Source organism: Artibeus jamaicensis, unplaced genomic scaffold (genome assembly GCF_021234435.1).
Source record: "Artibeus jamaicensis isolate MK-2021 breed Jamaican fruit bat unplaced genomic scaffold, CSHL_Jam_final contig_601, whole genome shotgun sequence".
NCBI classification, from domain to species: Eukaryota; Metazoa; Chordata; class Mammalia; order Chiroptera; family Phyllostomidae; genus Artibeus; species Artibeus jamaicensis.
Window position 1 is genome coordinate 2,742,710 of NW_026521902.1, and position 12,325 is coordinate 2,755,034.

The window sequence follows — 12,325 nt, forward strand, 5'->3', positions numbered from 1 at the left end:
ATAATGTGAACCCCTGTGGAAACAGCAAATGATAATATGAGTTGACTCTAAAACAAAATTGTGACATCATTTGTACCGTTTTGGGTCAACAAAATCTACCCAAGTAAATAAGATCTTCCTATTAAGGTAAAAATGAAGTTTAGGTAGGAGACCCTAAAAGATCCAGGTTTGAAGTCCACTACAACATTCACACTTCCTCCAATGTCTGCGCCATCACCACCACTTATCCCAGGGACCCCAGGCTTCCATTTTTCTCACTGAACTTCATGTTGGTGCTTGGGGAACAGGGTCCAGAAAAAGCCTTCAATCCCTGTTCTAAGACAATTTTGGGGGGAATATTTCCCACCAACAACACTCAGACCAGGACCTCCCACGGAAAAAGCTCTCTCTTTCCTATTAGCCCAACTGGTAAATCCCAATCATACATTCTTGCTTTGATAAACAGTCATGGTCTTTGTTTCTCTCTCCTTCTTCCTCTCTCTCCCCCTTTTCTTTTCTTCTTCCTCCTTCTCTTTCTTTCTTTCTTTCTTTCTTTCTTTCTTTCTTTCTTTCTTTCTTTCTTTCTTTCTTTCTTTCTTTCTTTCTTTCTTTCTTTCTTTCTTCTTCTTCCTCTTCCTCTTCTTCTCCTCCTCCTCCACCTCCTCCTCCTCCTTCTTCTTCTTTTAATATTTACAAACCTCCCCTTGAACTCCTGCACCTGCTTGTTTCTACCAACCTCTTTAGGAGAGTCCCACTCCTCAACCCCAACCACCCACTGTTAATCTGGAATGGACTTTAGATCTTTGACTGACAGAGGCTCAAGGTAACAAACCAGATCATTTACATTGCATTGGATAATTATATGATTGTTCCAAAGGCCCAGAGGCTCTACTCTCCTGTTTCCCTCCCACACTCTCTCTGTTTCTCTCTCTTTCTCTCAGGAATTAGGGTCAAGCCAGGCAGGTGCAGGACTTGCAGCCACCACACCCCTTAATCCTGGCATTGCTGAGCAAGGGCTTCTATCCCAGCCTCCCTAATTCAGCTAGCTGCCAGACCATAAGTTAGGATGGCAGAGGAGGAAGGTGGTATGGACAAGGAGGATGTGTTCCTGGCTTTTGCTCAGGGTCCTACTCCTCCCAGGGGTACCCTACGTCGAGCCCTGGACAAGGCCTTCTTTATCTTCCTGGCCATTTTTCTGACACTACTGATGCTGGAGGCTCTTTATAAGCTGCTGTGTTCTCTACCGTGGACAGTGTTTGGGGACTGGCTCCTGGGAACACCTCAGAGCGAGGAGGAGTTGGAATTGTGACCACCTTTTCTGCAAACATCCTCTTACCCTGCTATGGAGGTGAGAGGGGAGATGGGGGCAAGTAAGACTGTTGGGGACTATGGAGGGCACATTTGGATAGCTTAGAGCAGCTGTCTAAAATTTCTGCACCTATACAGCAGGAAACGATTTAGAAAAAATTTGTACTCCTCACATATTTTTAAGTAAGCATATAATTTTTTTCATCATAAATTGAAATTATTTCAAGGATGTAATTCCTGGCATATTAATAGTCACATTTTAAAATAAAATAATTAAATCACCCTTTTGAATATCCAGGGGAACTGAAATATCAAAGTGACTTGATACCTACCATGATACATTAAAAAAATACATAAATGTGTTCTTAACAACTGGAAATCATTCTTTTTCTTCTTTTTCTCTTTTCTCCTTGAACTCCTCTTCCCCAAAAGCAATTTTATGCTTTTATACTTGAAGGTCTCAGATGCAAAGTATTTTTTTTTCTTGTGACCAAAACTCTAGTTTTACAAAAATTTCTTCAGGGTTATCATTACAATTATTATGACAGCAGAACTGATCAAATAGCATGAAGATTGTACACACTTTTTATAACTGTTAAAAATAAAAAATACATTTTTAATGAGTAGACAAGGTGGTGTTTATGGCACCTTGGGAAGAGAAATGGACTACATATCTATTGTTTTAAAGAATTTATTTATTTATCTTTAGAGGGGAAGGGAAGGAGAGAGGGAGAGAAATATCATTGCATGGTTGCCTCTCATGCGTCCCCTGCTGGGAACTGACCTGCAACCCAGGCTGCAGGTTGCCTCTCATGCGTGCCCTGACTGGGAATTGAACCGCGATACTCTGGTTCGCAGTCCCGCACTCAATTCACTGAGCTACATCAGCCAGGGCTAACTACATACCTATTTATTTAAGACAAGGTGAGATTATTTCCAGATTTCATGGCTGAGAACTACACTTTTTTTTTTAAGAGGGCGAAAATGTACAGTAAACGAGAAAAGGAAGAAAAAGAACCCCAACTGAAAGTATTTCCTCAGGAAGACAGAATTTGGAAAAGTTGATGATCTGGAAATTAAATCCTTTGTATCTCCCAAGTCCCAGTGCTCTTTGGAGACTTTCATTCTCCCCAATTTGAAGACGGTAGGCTTAGACGACTGGAAAGAAGTGGTGTGGAATTCTTCAAATGGAAGGGAGAGTTTGAAGTTCCGGGTCTCTGAGGGCTTGGAGGTGTGGGGATCTCTGCAGTCCTAGAAAGTGACAAGATGCTCACCAGCTGTGGAATGTGCACGGATCCAGGAGGTGGGGAATCTCAGCCACTGGAACCGCGACAGCCTTTCCACTTTCTCCACAACTCACCTTTCGAGCCTGCCTTGCCTCCACGAGTCCCTCCAGCCTCCCTATAACTGACTGAGGTGGAATGCAGGTGAGGCGGATGTCAAAGTAGGCTCTGGTCCTGTACGTAGCTCAACTGGTTGAAGCGCCACCCCCATACGCCAGGGTGAGGGTTTCATCCCCGGTCAAGACCTAGGAAGAGTCAACAAAATCTCTCTTTAAAATCAATAAATAAAAGAGACGAGGGAGAGAAAATTTCTAAGTATTTCTAAAACAAGCAAACCAAAACCAAAGTCGATTTCTTCTCTTTGTTCTTTCCTCAGCTTCCCGAAAGTTAAAAGAGACGAGACCCGAGATATTTTCCGAGGCTCATTTCGTCTTGCAGCCCTCACAACGGCAATTTGCACAGATTCTCCTCAAGGTCCCCATCACACAAGCCCAGTCCCTAGGCCCTGGCAAAGTACGGCTTCTGGGTCATCACTGGCTGTGCCTAAGTGATTCCCTCCAGAAATGGACGGAGAATCACCTAGGTTCCACCTATTTGGTTGGTCATTATTTCTGTGGTGAAGCTTGAGAAGCAAATCAACAATAGCAATAATAATAACAACACAATGTTTAGCGCCTTGATTTGTGTGCATGTGTTTTGAGTTCACGTTTGGGAGACGGTTGGGAGACGTTGTCACCATTATGTAGAAGCGGCAAAGGCGCGAGTAGCTCGTGTAAGAGAAGGGGCAGGTGCCGTCGATGAAGCGGTTGGAATCTGGAATTTGGCAGGTAGGAAAGCGGATGAGGAAAACTTGTCAACAGCCCATTGGAAGGAAAAGGTTTTATTTCCCTTATAAGTGACTCCCGCCCTTCGGTGCACCAGGCGCAGCCTCGGAGGTCCCAACTCCTGAACTGCCCGGTTACGTTGCCCCTCATCTACTAGGAAAGGTGGCTCAGTCCTTCCGGCACGCGACTCGGCGGCGGTTGGCTGGTTGAAAAGAGATTCATTGGCGGCGCCCGGGAGTCTGGGCAGTCATTGCCGTACAGCAAAATGGCGACTCCCAAGTCCTTAAGGACGCGCCGAGGGAACAAGCCCGTCCCATGCTAGGAAGGCCGCAATGGAGGCGTTCGGACATCCGGCGTACCGTCAGTTCCGGCCAGAGTGGGGACTGGGTTCCGTACAACAATATGGCCGCACTTAGGTTTCTGTAGGCGGAAACTCTGCAGCTTCCGGTCCAGAATAGGGCCTGCGGTAGGAGGGGGAAGGAAAGAGGAGGGAACCATGCGAGCTTCTGATATCCGCGATGAGGGTCGCCTCGAGAGGCTGTTTCTGAGGTGCGGGCCGGACGGTGCGGGGATCGAAGGCGGGGCGGGAATGTCAAGGGTGAGGTACTGGGGAGTCCCGGGCGCTAAGTCTGAGGGGCAAGCTGTGCTACTCTTCCCCCCTATCCCTCAAGAGGAGAGGGGCGGGCGGGGGCCGAACTGGGGGAGGGGGACTTGGCGGGAAGCTCCTTCTTGGGGAAGGGGCCGGACATAGCGCTGGGATCCGAGAGGAATCGGGAGAACCCATTGCGGGTCTCACAATCAGTTACAGGTCATAGAGAGAGAATGAGAAAAATTAGGGTGGGGTGAGAGGGAGGGGACTGGAGCTGAAACACCTCCAGTCTAACTCCGCGGTTTGAGATCCATTAGGGGTGGGATGTGGAGATAATTCAGAAAGGGTAATGTATTGTTAAGAAGGAATCTTATTCACCTCAGAGAGTCTGGGAGTTGGGGTGATCCTTCAGGATGGGGTGAGGGTGTGAATTTGACGTGTTTGAGAGCAAAAGAGGGAAACACGTGAGGTGTTACTGACGGGTGTAGTTTTAGTGCCTGTGCTGGGGATGTCATTGAAATCTGGAGTGCAGTGTGAGAAGTGGTCCAGGGGTTGAGAGAAAAAAAATCAACTTGCCAACTAGGAGAAAGATTGGGGAAACCACAAATGAAAGGCCGGATATATTATGAGGGGTGGAGCTGGTGGTGGGGATTTCAGGTTTCAGGTGCCTTGGGGGCTCCCTAGTAGGAGCCCAAAAAGACATGGTACTAATAGTTGCTGAAAATAGGCAATGAGGACACTATTGGGAAGGGCCGGGTGTTACTGAAGCCCAAGAAGATGGGAAAATGTGTGAGATGAAGGGATGGGGCTATGCTGGAGGGGGCTCTTTCTAAGGCCCCATCCCCTTCTAGCAGGAATTACGAAATCCCCAACACTTCCTCCCTCTGGGGGATTTGATCCCCCATGGCCACCGATAACAGCATCATTGTGCTGGATGATGATGACGAAGATGAAGCAGCTGTTCAGCCAGGGCCCTCCCACCCACTCCCCAATCCGACCTCACCCCGGTCAGAAGCCCCTGGCTCCTCTCAGTCCCATGGGGCTGGAGGGAACAGTAGTTCGGGCGCCAAGAAATGCTACAAGTTGGAGAATGAGAAGCTGTTTGAAGAGGTGAGCTTTAGGGGAGAGGATTCTTGTACCCCAGGGAGAGGGGTGGCTGATTGGCTCTCCTGTCCTTTCTTCCCCACTAATCCCACCTTGCCTTCTTTCTCTCAACCCCTCCTTCCCTTATCTCTTTCCCCCTTCCTTCTTCCCCTGAACCCTCCAGTTCCTTGAACTGTGTAAGGCGCAGACAGCAGACCACCCTGATGTGGTCCCATTCCTCTATAAACGGCAGCAGCGTGCCCACTCACTGTTTTTGGTGTCAGCGGAGTTCTGCAACATCCTCACCCGGGTCCTGTCTCGGGCCCAGAGCCGGCCAGCCAAGCTCTATGTGTACATTAATGAGCTCTGCACTGTTCTCAAGGCTCACTCAGCCAAGAAAAAGCTGAACCTGGCCCCTGCTGCCACCACCTCTAGTGAATCCTCTGGGAATAACCCTCCTGCAGACCCCTCCTCGGACCCCACGAATGCTGAGACCACTAGCTCTGAGGCCCCAAGGACCCGTGGTTCCCGGCGGCAGATACAGCGCTTGGAGCAGCTGTTGGCATTGTATGTGGCAGAGATTCGGCGGCTGCAGGAAAAGGAACTGGATCTCAAAGAATTGGATGACCCAGACTCCACATACCTGCAGGAGGCAAGGTTAAAGAGAAAGCTGATCCGCCTCTTTGGGAGGCTGTGTGAGCTGAAAGACTGTTCTTCACTGACAGGCCGAGTCATAGAACAGCGCATTCCCTACCGTGGCACCCGCTATCCAGAGGTTAACAGGCGTATTGAGCGGCTCATCAACAAGCCAGGGCCTGATACCTTTCCTGACTATGGAGATGTGCTACGGGCTGTGGAAAAGGCAGCTGTTCGCCACAGCCTTGGCCTCCCCCGACAGCAGCTCCAGCTCATGGCTCAAGATGCCTTCCGAGATGTGGGCATCAGGCTACAGGAGCGACGCCACCTTGATCTCATCTACAACTTTGGCTGTCACCTCACAGATGACTATAGGCCAGGTAGGGATTAGTGAGATGCCCATCAGTAACTCTTACATGTCAGATGTGTGGTAGAGGGGGCATCTCTCTAGTCCCTTCTTCTAGGGTTTGGACTGAGTACTCTGAATTTATATCTTCTCATATAGGCATTGACCCCGCACTGTCAGATCCCACCCTAGCCCGGCGCCTGCGGGAAAACCGGAGTTTGGCTATGAGCCGGCTGGATGAAGTCATCTCCAAATATGCGATGATGCAAGATAAGAGTGAGGAGGGCGAGAGACAAAAGAGAAAAGCCCGGCTCCCCCAAGCCACCTCTTCCCAATCTGCAGACCCCCCCAAAGTCTCCTTGGATTCTGGTGAGGTGTGGAAGGGATATACTCTTCAGAGAAACCCCTTTCTTCCCTTGCACTGGCCAGCAGGGAGTCCAGGGTGACTGATGGGGGAGTTTGCAGAAGGAACACAGAAGTAGACTCTGGGGCAAGAGATTACTTAAAGAAACTCCTTTGTCTCTCAGGGCCCTAGTGGAATGGTATCCCAGGAATGTCTTACCTCCTCCAAGGCTGAGACAGATGACGAAGAAGATGAGGAAAGTGAGGAAGAGGAAGAGGAGGAGGAGGAGGACGAAGAGGAGGCCACAGATTCTGAAGAAGAGGATTTGGAACAGATACAGGAAGGTCAGGAGGATGATGAAGAGGAGGAGGAGGAAGGAGGTATGTCAAGGAAAGTCTCCTCATGTGTTAGTTCCCTCTACTCTATAGGGTATAAGGCACCTGTTTGAGACCCTTCCTTTTCTCCTCATACTCCTAGTGTTTTCTCAGCAGCATTCTTTCCTTAGTTCTCATGCTACCCCTCCCCTCTTTTTACTTTTCCAGGTAAAGATGGACACAAAAGCCCCATGTCCCCACCACAGATCTCCACTGAAAAGAACCTGGAACCTAGCAAAGGGATCAACATGTCTTTGGGGGATCAGCAAAACAAAGGACTCATAACATCACCATCTTCACTGTCAGAAAAGCCCCTGGCCCTTTCCAGTGTAGATGCTGAAAGCAATGGAGAATACCTCGAGGAGTTGCCCCTGGAGAAAGAGAGCCCTGTGTCTCAGGTCTTTGAGCTAGAGATTGAAGCCTTGACTGTGGATAACACCCCGTCTCCTGAGGAAGGGGACACTTCCTCTTCCAGGAAGCAATCAGAGGACCCCCTTACCACTGTCTTGGAAAATGGAGCAGCCATAGTCACCTCTACTTCCTTCAATGGAGGCGTCTCTCCTCACACCTGGGAAGATTCTAGTCCCCCCTGCAAGAAATTTCGAAAGGAGAGGCAAACAGGAGCAGGGCCATTAGGAAACAGGTAACAACAAAGAAGAAGAAGAGGGCAGCAAAGGTGGGAGCATTGCAGGGAGCTTTCTGAGAGGAGTATTGAGGAACTGAGTCTGTTGGGAAAGACTGACACTCCCCCTCCATCCTCAAGCTTTCTACATTTATGTTTCTGTCCCTAGCTATGTGGAAGGACAAAGGGCAGTTCATGAGAAGACTGGGAAGAAGATATGTACCCTGCCCAGCCCACCTTCCCCTTTGGCTTCCATGGCCTCAGTTGCTGATTCCTCAACAAGGGTGGACTCTCCCAGCCATGGCCTGGTGACCAGTTCCCTCTGTAGCCCATCTCCAACCCAGTTGCCCCTAACCCCCCAGTTAAAACCATCCAAGCCTGGTACTTACAAGGTAAGAGGGGGAGGCTGTTTTCCCACACTTCATTCTCTTTCAGTGCCTGTTAATTTTCAGATGCTCTATCTGAACATTGCACTCACCACATCCCCTCCTTTTTCCTACTCTAGTTTTTAATCTGATGAGGCTGTCCCTCTGCTTCTTCTCCCCCTATGTTCCAGACCTCTCTGACTCTTTGTCTCTCACTACCTTGCAGATGAGTGTGGCCACACAGTGCGATCCAGAGGAGATCATCGTGCTCTCAGACTCTGATTAGCTGCCTCTCTACCAGCTGACTCCAAAATGTTTGGGCATAGTATTTGGAGGATGGTGGGAAGCAGATGACCGAGGAAGGGATGGATTGAGCTAATTAATCCCCTTTGGGTGGTGTTTAAAAAAAACAAGTTAAGTTTTACACAAAACATTAATAAACAATAAAGTTCTTATTGTAATCCTGTTTTGTCTTTGTCCTTCTGCTCTCCTGATTTGACACCAGCTGTTATCTGGCCCAGGGTTACCCGGCTCCAGGGTAGACCTTGATGCTCCCTTTCTAGCGTGCCTTTAGCTCTGCTATCCAGTTCTTTGCCCTCAGGCTTTCCCCTTGCCCTTTGCCAGGCAGTAGAAAAAAAAAAAAAAAATGCTTCGCTTTACTTTCCCACTTTGAACGGTGGGAGTAAAAAGGCCAATCAGGAGCAGACTCAAGGTTATTCGGCCAATCCTAGGCCCGGAAAAAGAGGGAGGGGTTTCTGGGCTACTGTCAGAAGCTGGGAGATTTGGGCGATTAGATCCCTCAAACGCGTTGATGGCCACAGCTTCAAGGCCAAGACCTAGCACTAACGGAAGAGGCAGGCTTACAGAATTAAAGGGGAATAAATGCTTCGGCCGAACCAAGTGCTGAGTTCTAAGCGAACAAGAGACCTGGTACCTTTAAGGTGGAATGAAACAACTAATTTTTAAAGGAGAAGTGGTCCAGTCTGCCGAGTATTGCCCAGCGGCACGGGCGGGGTGCCTGACTGTGCCTTTAAAGCCGGAGAAGTAGGAGGTGGAGCACAGGCGGAGGGCGGAGGGAGTCGGCGCAAGATGGCGGCGGGAGGGGCTCAGGCTGCGGCTCTGGTGGCCGAGTGAGGGGCGGGGGGGCCCGGGGGCGCGCGGCCCGGTAAGCGGAGACGCGCGGGGTTGTGGGGCGCCTTCCGGGTGGGAGAGAAGGTCGAAATAGCTCTTGGGGCGGAGCAGAGGGGGGCGGGGGTAGGCAAGGGGCGGGGCCGAAAAGCTACAGAGGCGGGTCTAGAAGAGGGCGGGGCCGAAAGCGGTTTGGGGCGGGTCTTGTTGGGGGGCGAGGCTAGAGTTATGCTGGGGGCAATGGGGCGTGACCGGCGAAAGAGCCGGAGACTGGCGAAAGAGCCCGAGGCATATTGCCTAAAAGGAACTGTAGAGAGGGTGGTTTAAAGTAACAAAGCAGAACCTCCCCCTGCCAAGAAAAGGGTGCAAAACATCAAAAAGATAAATTTTGGAAAATCAGGCTCTCTGGTATATTGGAAATTCCAAGAGGAGGCACCCCATTTCGAAAGAGCACCTATTTCCCTAACCTCCCAAGAAAGAGCACTGAATTTGGAGTCAGGACACCTGAGTTCGCTGGTGCTGCCACTTGCTGGCTGTGACCATCAATAATCTCTATGTCTTTCTTAGCCTCAGTTTCCTCATCTATAAATGGGGTTGAGAGGAACAACAGCATTATGGGAGTTACTGAAATAATGGGTATGAACACGTTTTTAAACTGTAAAGGGCTGTTTCATTATGAAATGTTCTCTTCTCTTTTTTTCTTCCCAGAGACCCCCCCCCCCCAGCCGCCCTCCTTCCCTTGTTTCTGTGGCTGGGGGGGTACTCCCTCCCTCCACACCATGGAACCATCTCCTTTGTCTCCAAGTGGGGCAGCACTTCCCCTGCCTCTGTCGCTGGCCCCGCCCCCACTGCCCCTGCCTGCAGCCGCAGTGGTACACGTGTCCTTCCCTGAGGTAACCAGTGCCCTCCTGGAGTCCCTCAATCAGCAGCGGCTTCAGGGCCAGCTCTGCGACATATCCATCCGGGTGCAGGGCAGGGAGTTCAGGGCTCATCGTGCTGTCCTGGCTGCCTCCTCCCCTTACTTCCACGACCAGGTTCTACTCAAGGGTATGACCTCCATCTCCCTGCCCAGCGTCATGGACCCAGGCGCCTTCGAGACTGTCCTAGCTTCAGCTTACACTGGTCGCCTCAGCATGGCCACTGCTGACATTGTCAACTTCCTCACAGTGGGTTCTGTGCTCCAAATGTGGCACATTGTGGACAAATGCACTGAACTTCTTCGCCAAGGCCGGGCCTCAGCCACCAGCACCACTGCTGCAGCCACCTCTGCCACTGTCCCTGGTGCTGGGGTCCCATCAGGAAGTGGGGGTACTGTGGCCTCTGCCACCATGGGCTCTCTGCGCTCCCATGCCTCTAGTCGGACCAGTGAGAATCAATCACCCAGCAGCAGCAACTATTTCAGTCCCCGAGAGTCCACTGACTTCTCATCTTCCTCCCAAGAGGTGTTTGCAGTTTCTGCAGTGGGCAACAGGGAGCGTCGAGGAAGCGGCCCTATATTCCCAGCCCCTGTGGTTGGCAGTGGGGGGGCTACCTCTGGGAAGCTGCTGCTGGAGGCAGATGAGTTGTGTGATGACAGCAGGGATGGGAGGGGTGCAGTGGTCCCTGGGGCTGGGCTCCGGAGGCCTACCTATGCACCCCCTAGCATCATGCCACAGAAACACTGGATATATGTGAAACGGGGTGGAAACTGCCAAGCACCAGTGCCTCTGGTTCCCCAAGACCAAGATCTGGAAGAGGATGAGGAGGAGGAAGACCTGGTTTTGACCTGTGAGGATGATGAAGACGAAGAGCTAGGGGGTGGCTCTGGGGCTGCAGTGGGGGGAGGACCTGAGGCTACCCTTAGCATAAGTGATGTCCGGACCCTTACTGAGCCTCCGGGAAAAGGAGAGGAGCAGGTCAATTTCTGTGAGTCCTCCAATGACTTTGGCACCTATGAAGGTGGGGGTCCTGGGACAGGGCTTGATGATTCAGGGGGGCCTACTCCTTCCTCCTATACCCCTTCCCACCCACCACAGCCCCTGCTTCCTGTAGATGTGCAGGGCAACCAGGTCCTAGTCTTCCCATCTTCGTCATCCTCCTCCTCACAGGCTCCAGGCCAGCCTCCGGGGAATCAAGCTCAACATGGGGCTGTGACCTTGTCTGGCACATCTACAGGGGGTCTGGGTGTCCCAGCTGGCACTGGAGGGACAGGCAGTGGGGATGGTAATAAGATCTTCCTGTGCCACTGTGGGAAGGCCTTCTCCCACAAGAGCATGCGAGACCGGCATGTGAACATGCACCTCAACCTTCGTCCCTTTGACTGCCCCGTGTGTAACAAAAAGTTCAAGATGAAGCACCACTTGACCGAGCACATGAAGACTCACACAGGCCTCAAGCCCTATGAATGCGGCGTCTGCGCCAAGAAGTTCATGTGGCGAGACAGCTTCATGCGCCACCGTGGACATTGTGAGCGCCGGCACCGCCTAGGTGGTGGTGGGGCTGGACCTGGATCAGGAGGGCCCACAGGGCCAGCTTTCCCACCCAGAAGAGGGTCCCCTGGGGTGGGTGGGGGCAACAGCGAAGAGGTGAGTGGGGCCACGCCTCCGTCCAGCCGTCGAGTCTGGTCCCCCCCACCCAGTGTCCACAAAGTAGAGATTGGCTACAATGGGGGCGGCGGAGGAGCAAACTGAAGGGGCAGGCTACTGGGAGTAATTTTCAGGTAAGAGAAAAATAGCAGGAGCCAGGGGTGCTGCGGCTCATAGGTGATCTCCCACTCCAGGTACTGTCTTCCTTATCTCTATGGACTTGTATATATTATGGAGGGGGAACCACACTGAGCCATCGACCAACCCACTGCAACCCACTGCACTCCTCAGCCTCTGCCCCTCAAAGTTTCCCTATGAGCCCTTTCTTCTCAGATGTGTACAGTGAAGCCCCAGCTCCAGAATAGGGCGCATGTAGTGGGGGAGCGAGAGGACACCTGTTGAGCATCGTGGAGTCACGGGGTCAAGGGCCAAGGGTTGTAGTTTGTATCTGAAGTCTGTGTTTGTGTTGTGGGGGCCAGGCCTTCGAACCCCATCCTTGTCCTAGAACCCACCCCGTCCCCTCCCCCAATGTTGTACCCTAATGTCTACCCCAATCCCTCCTCCCCTTCCTTGGGGTTCCTCAACTCTGTTATTGGGGAAAGAGTGGAGATAGGCAGGTAGGAAGTCGTAGGAATACAAGGGTTTTTTTTATCTTATTTTTTTTAAACAGTGATTAAAATATTTATTGGTCATTTTGCTTGGCTTCCCGACGCCCCCTGTGTGTTTGCTGGGGACCGGGCACGAGCGGGGGGAGGGGGGCTCAGTGAAGGTTCTCGAAGTGGAAGCGGGGTGCGGGGAGGTGGCGGGAGGAGGAGCCGAGGGTAGCGGAGGGCGCCGACCCGCGGCGCCGGGTGGTTCTAGAGGGTGAAGCACGAGGTCTT

At 51.4% G+C, this 12,325-nt stretch overlaps 3 protein-coding genes across 6 annotated transcripts; all 3 read left to right on the forward strand.

Moving 5' to 3' along the window:
• The first annotated feature begins 1,024 nt into the window (after positions 1 to 1,024).
• On the forward strand, positions 1,025 to 3,009 carry SMIM40 (small integral membrane protein 40). 2 transcript variants are annotated; one of them, XM_037134448.2, is made up of 2 exons: positions 1,025 to 1,327; positions 2,947 to 3,009. In XM_037134448.2, exon 1 carries the CDS (start codon positions 1,046 to 1,048, stop codon positions 1,286 to 1,288), a length of 243 nt encoding a protein of 80 aa, XP_036990343.1. In that variant the 5' UTR covers positions 1,025 to 1,045; the 3' UTR covers positions 1,289 to 1,327; positions 2,947 to 3,009. The 2 variants fall into 2 exon arrangements, with proteins under 2 accessions (XP_036990343.1, XP_053526644.1); XM_053670669.1 differs by lacking the exon at positions 2,947 to 3,009 and adding an exon at positions 2,263 to 2,325.
• Positions 3,010 to 3,781: 772 nt separating this feature from the next.
• Positions 3,782 to 8,217, forward strand: DAXX (death domain associated protein). 3 transcript variants are annotated; one of them, XM_037134387.2, is made up of 8 exons: positions 3,782 to 3,943; positions 4,835 to 5,093; positions 5,251 to 6,082; positions 6,208 to 6,422; positions 6,576 to 6,771; positions 6,934 to 7,408; positions 7,557 to 7,779; positions 7,979 to 8,217. In XM_037134387.2, the coding sequence occupies exons 2-8, from the start codon at positions 4,887 to 4,889 to the stop codon at positions 8,036 to 8,038; spliced, it is 2,208 nt and encodes a 735-aa protein (XP_036990282.2). In that variant the 5' UTR covers positions 3,782 to 3,943; positions 4,835 to 4,886; the 3' UTR covers positions 8,039 to 8,217. The 3 variants fall into 3 exon arrangements, with proteins under 3 accessions (XP_036990282.2, XP_036990283.2, XP_036990284.2); XM_037134388.2 differs by having other exon boundaries at positions 4,838 to 5,093; XM_037134389.2 differs by lacking the exon at positions 3,782 to 3,943 and adding an exon at positions 3,973 to 3,992.
• A 923-nt stretch (positions 8,218 to 9,140) lies between these two features.
• ZBTB22 (zinc finger and BTB domain containing 22) lies at positions 9,141 to 12,209 on the forward strand. The gene has a single exon (XM_037134392.2). It carries the CDS (start codon positions 9,435 to 9,437, stop codon positions 11,547 to 11,549), a length of 2,115 nt encoding a protein of 704 aa, XP_036990287.2. The 5' UTR covers positions 9,141 to 9,434; the 3' UTR covers positions 11,550 to 12,209.
• The last annotated feature ends 116 nt before the right edge of the window (positions 12,210 to 12,325 follow it).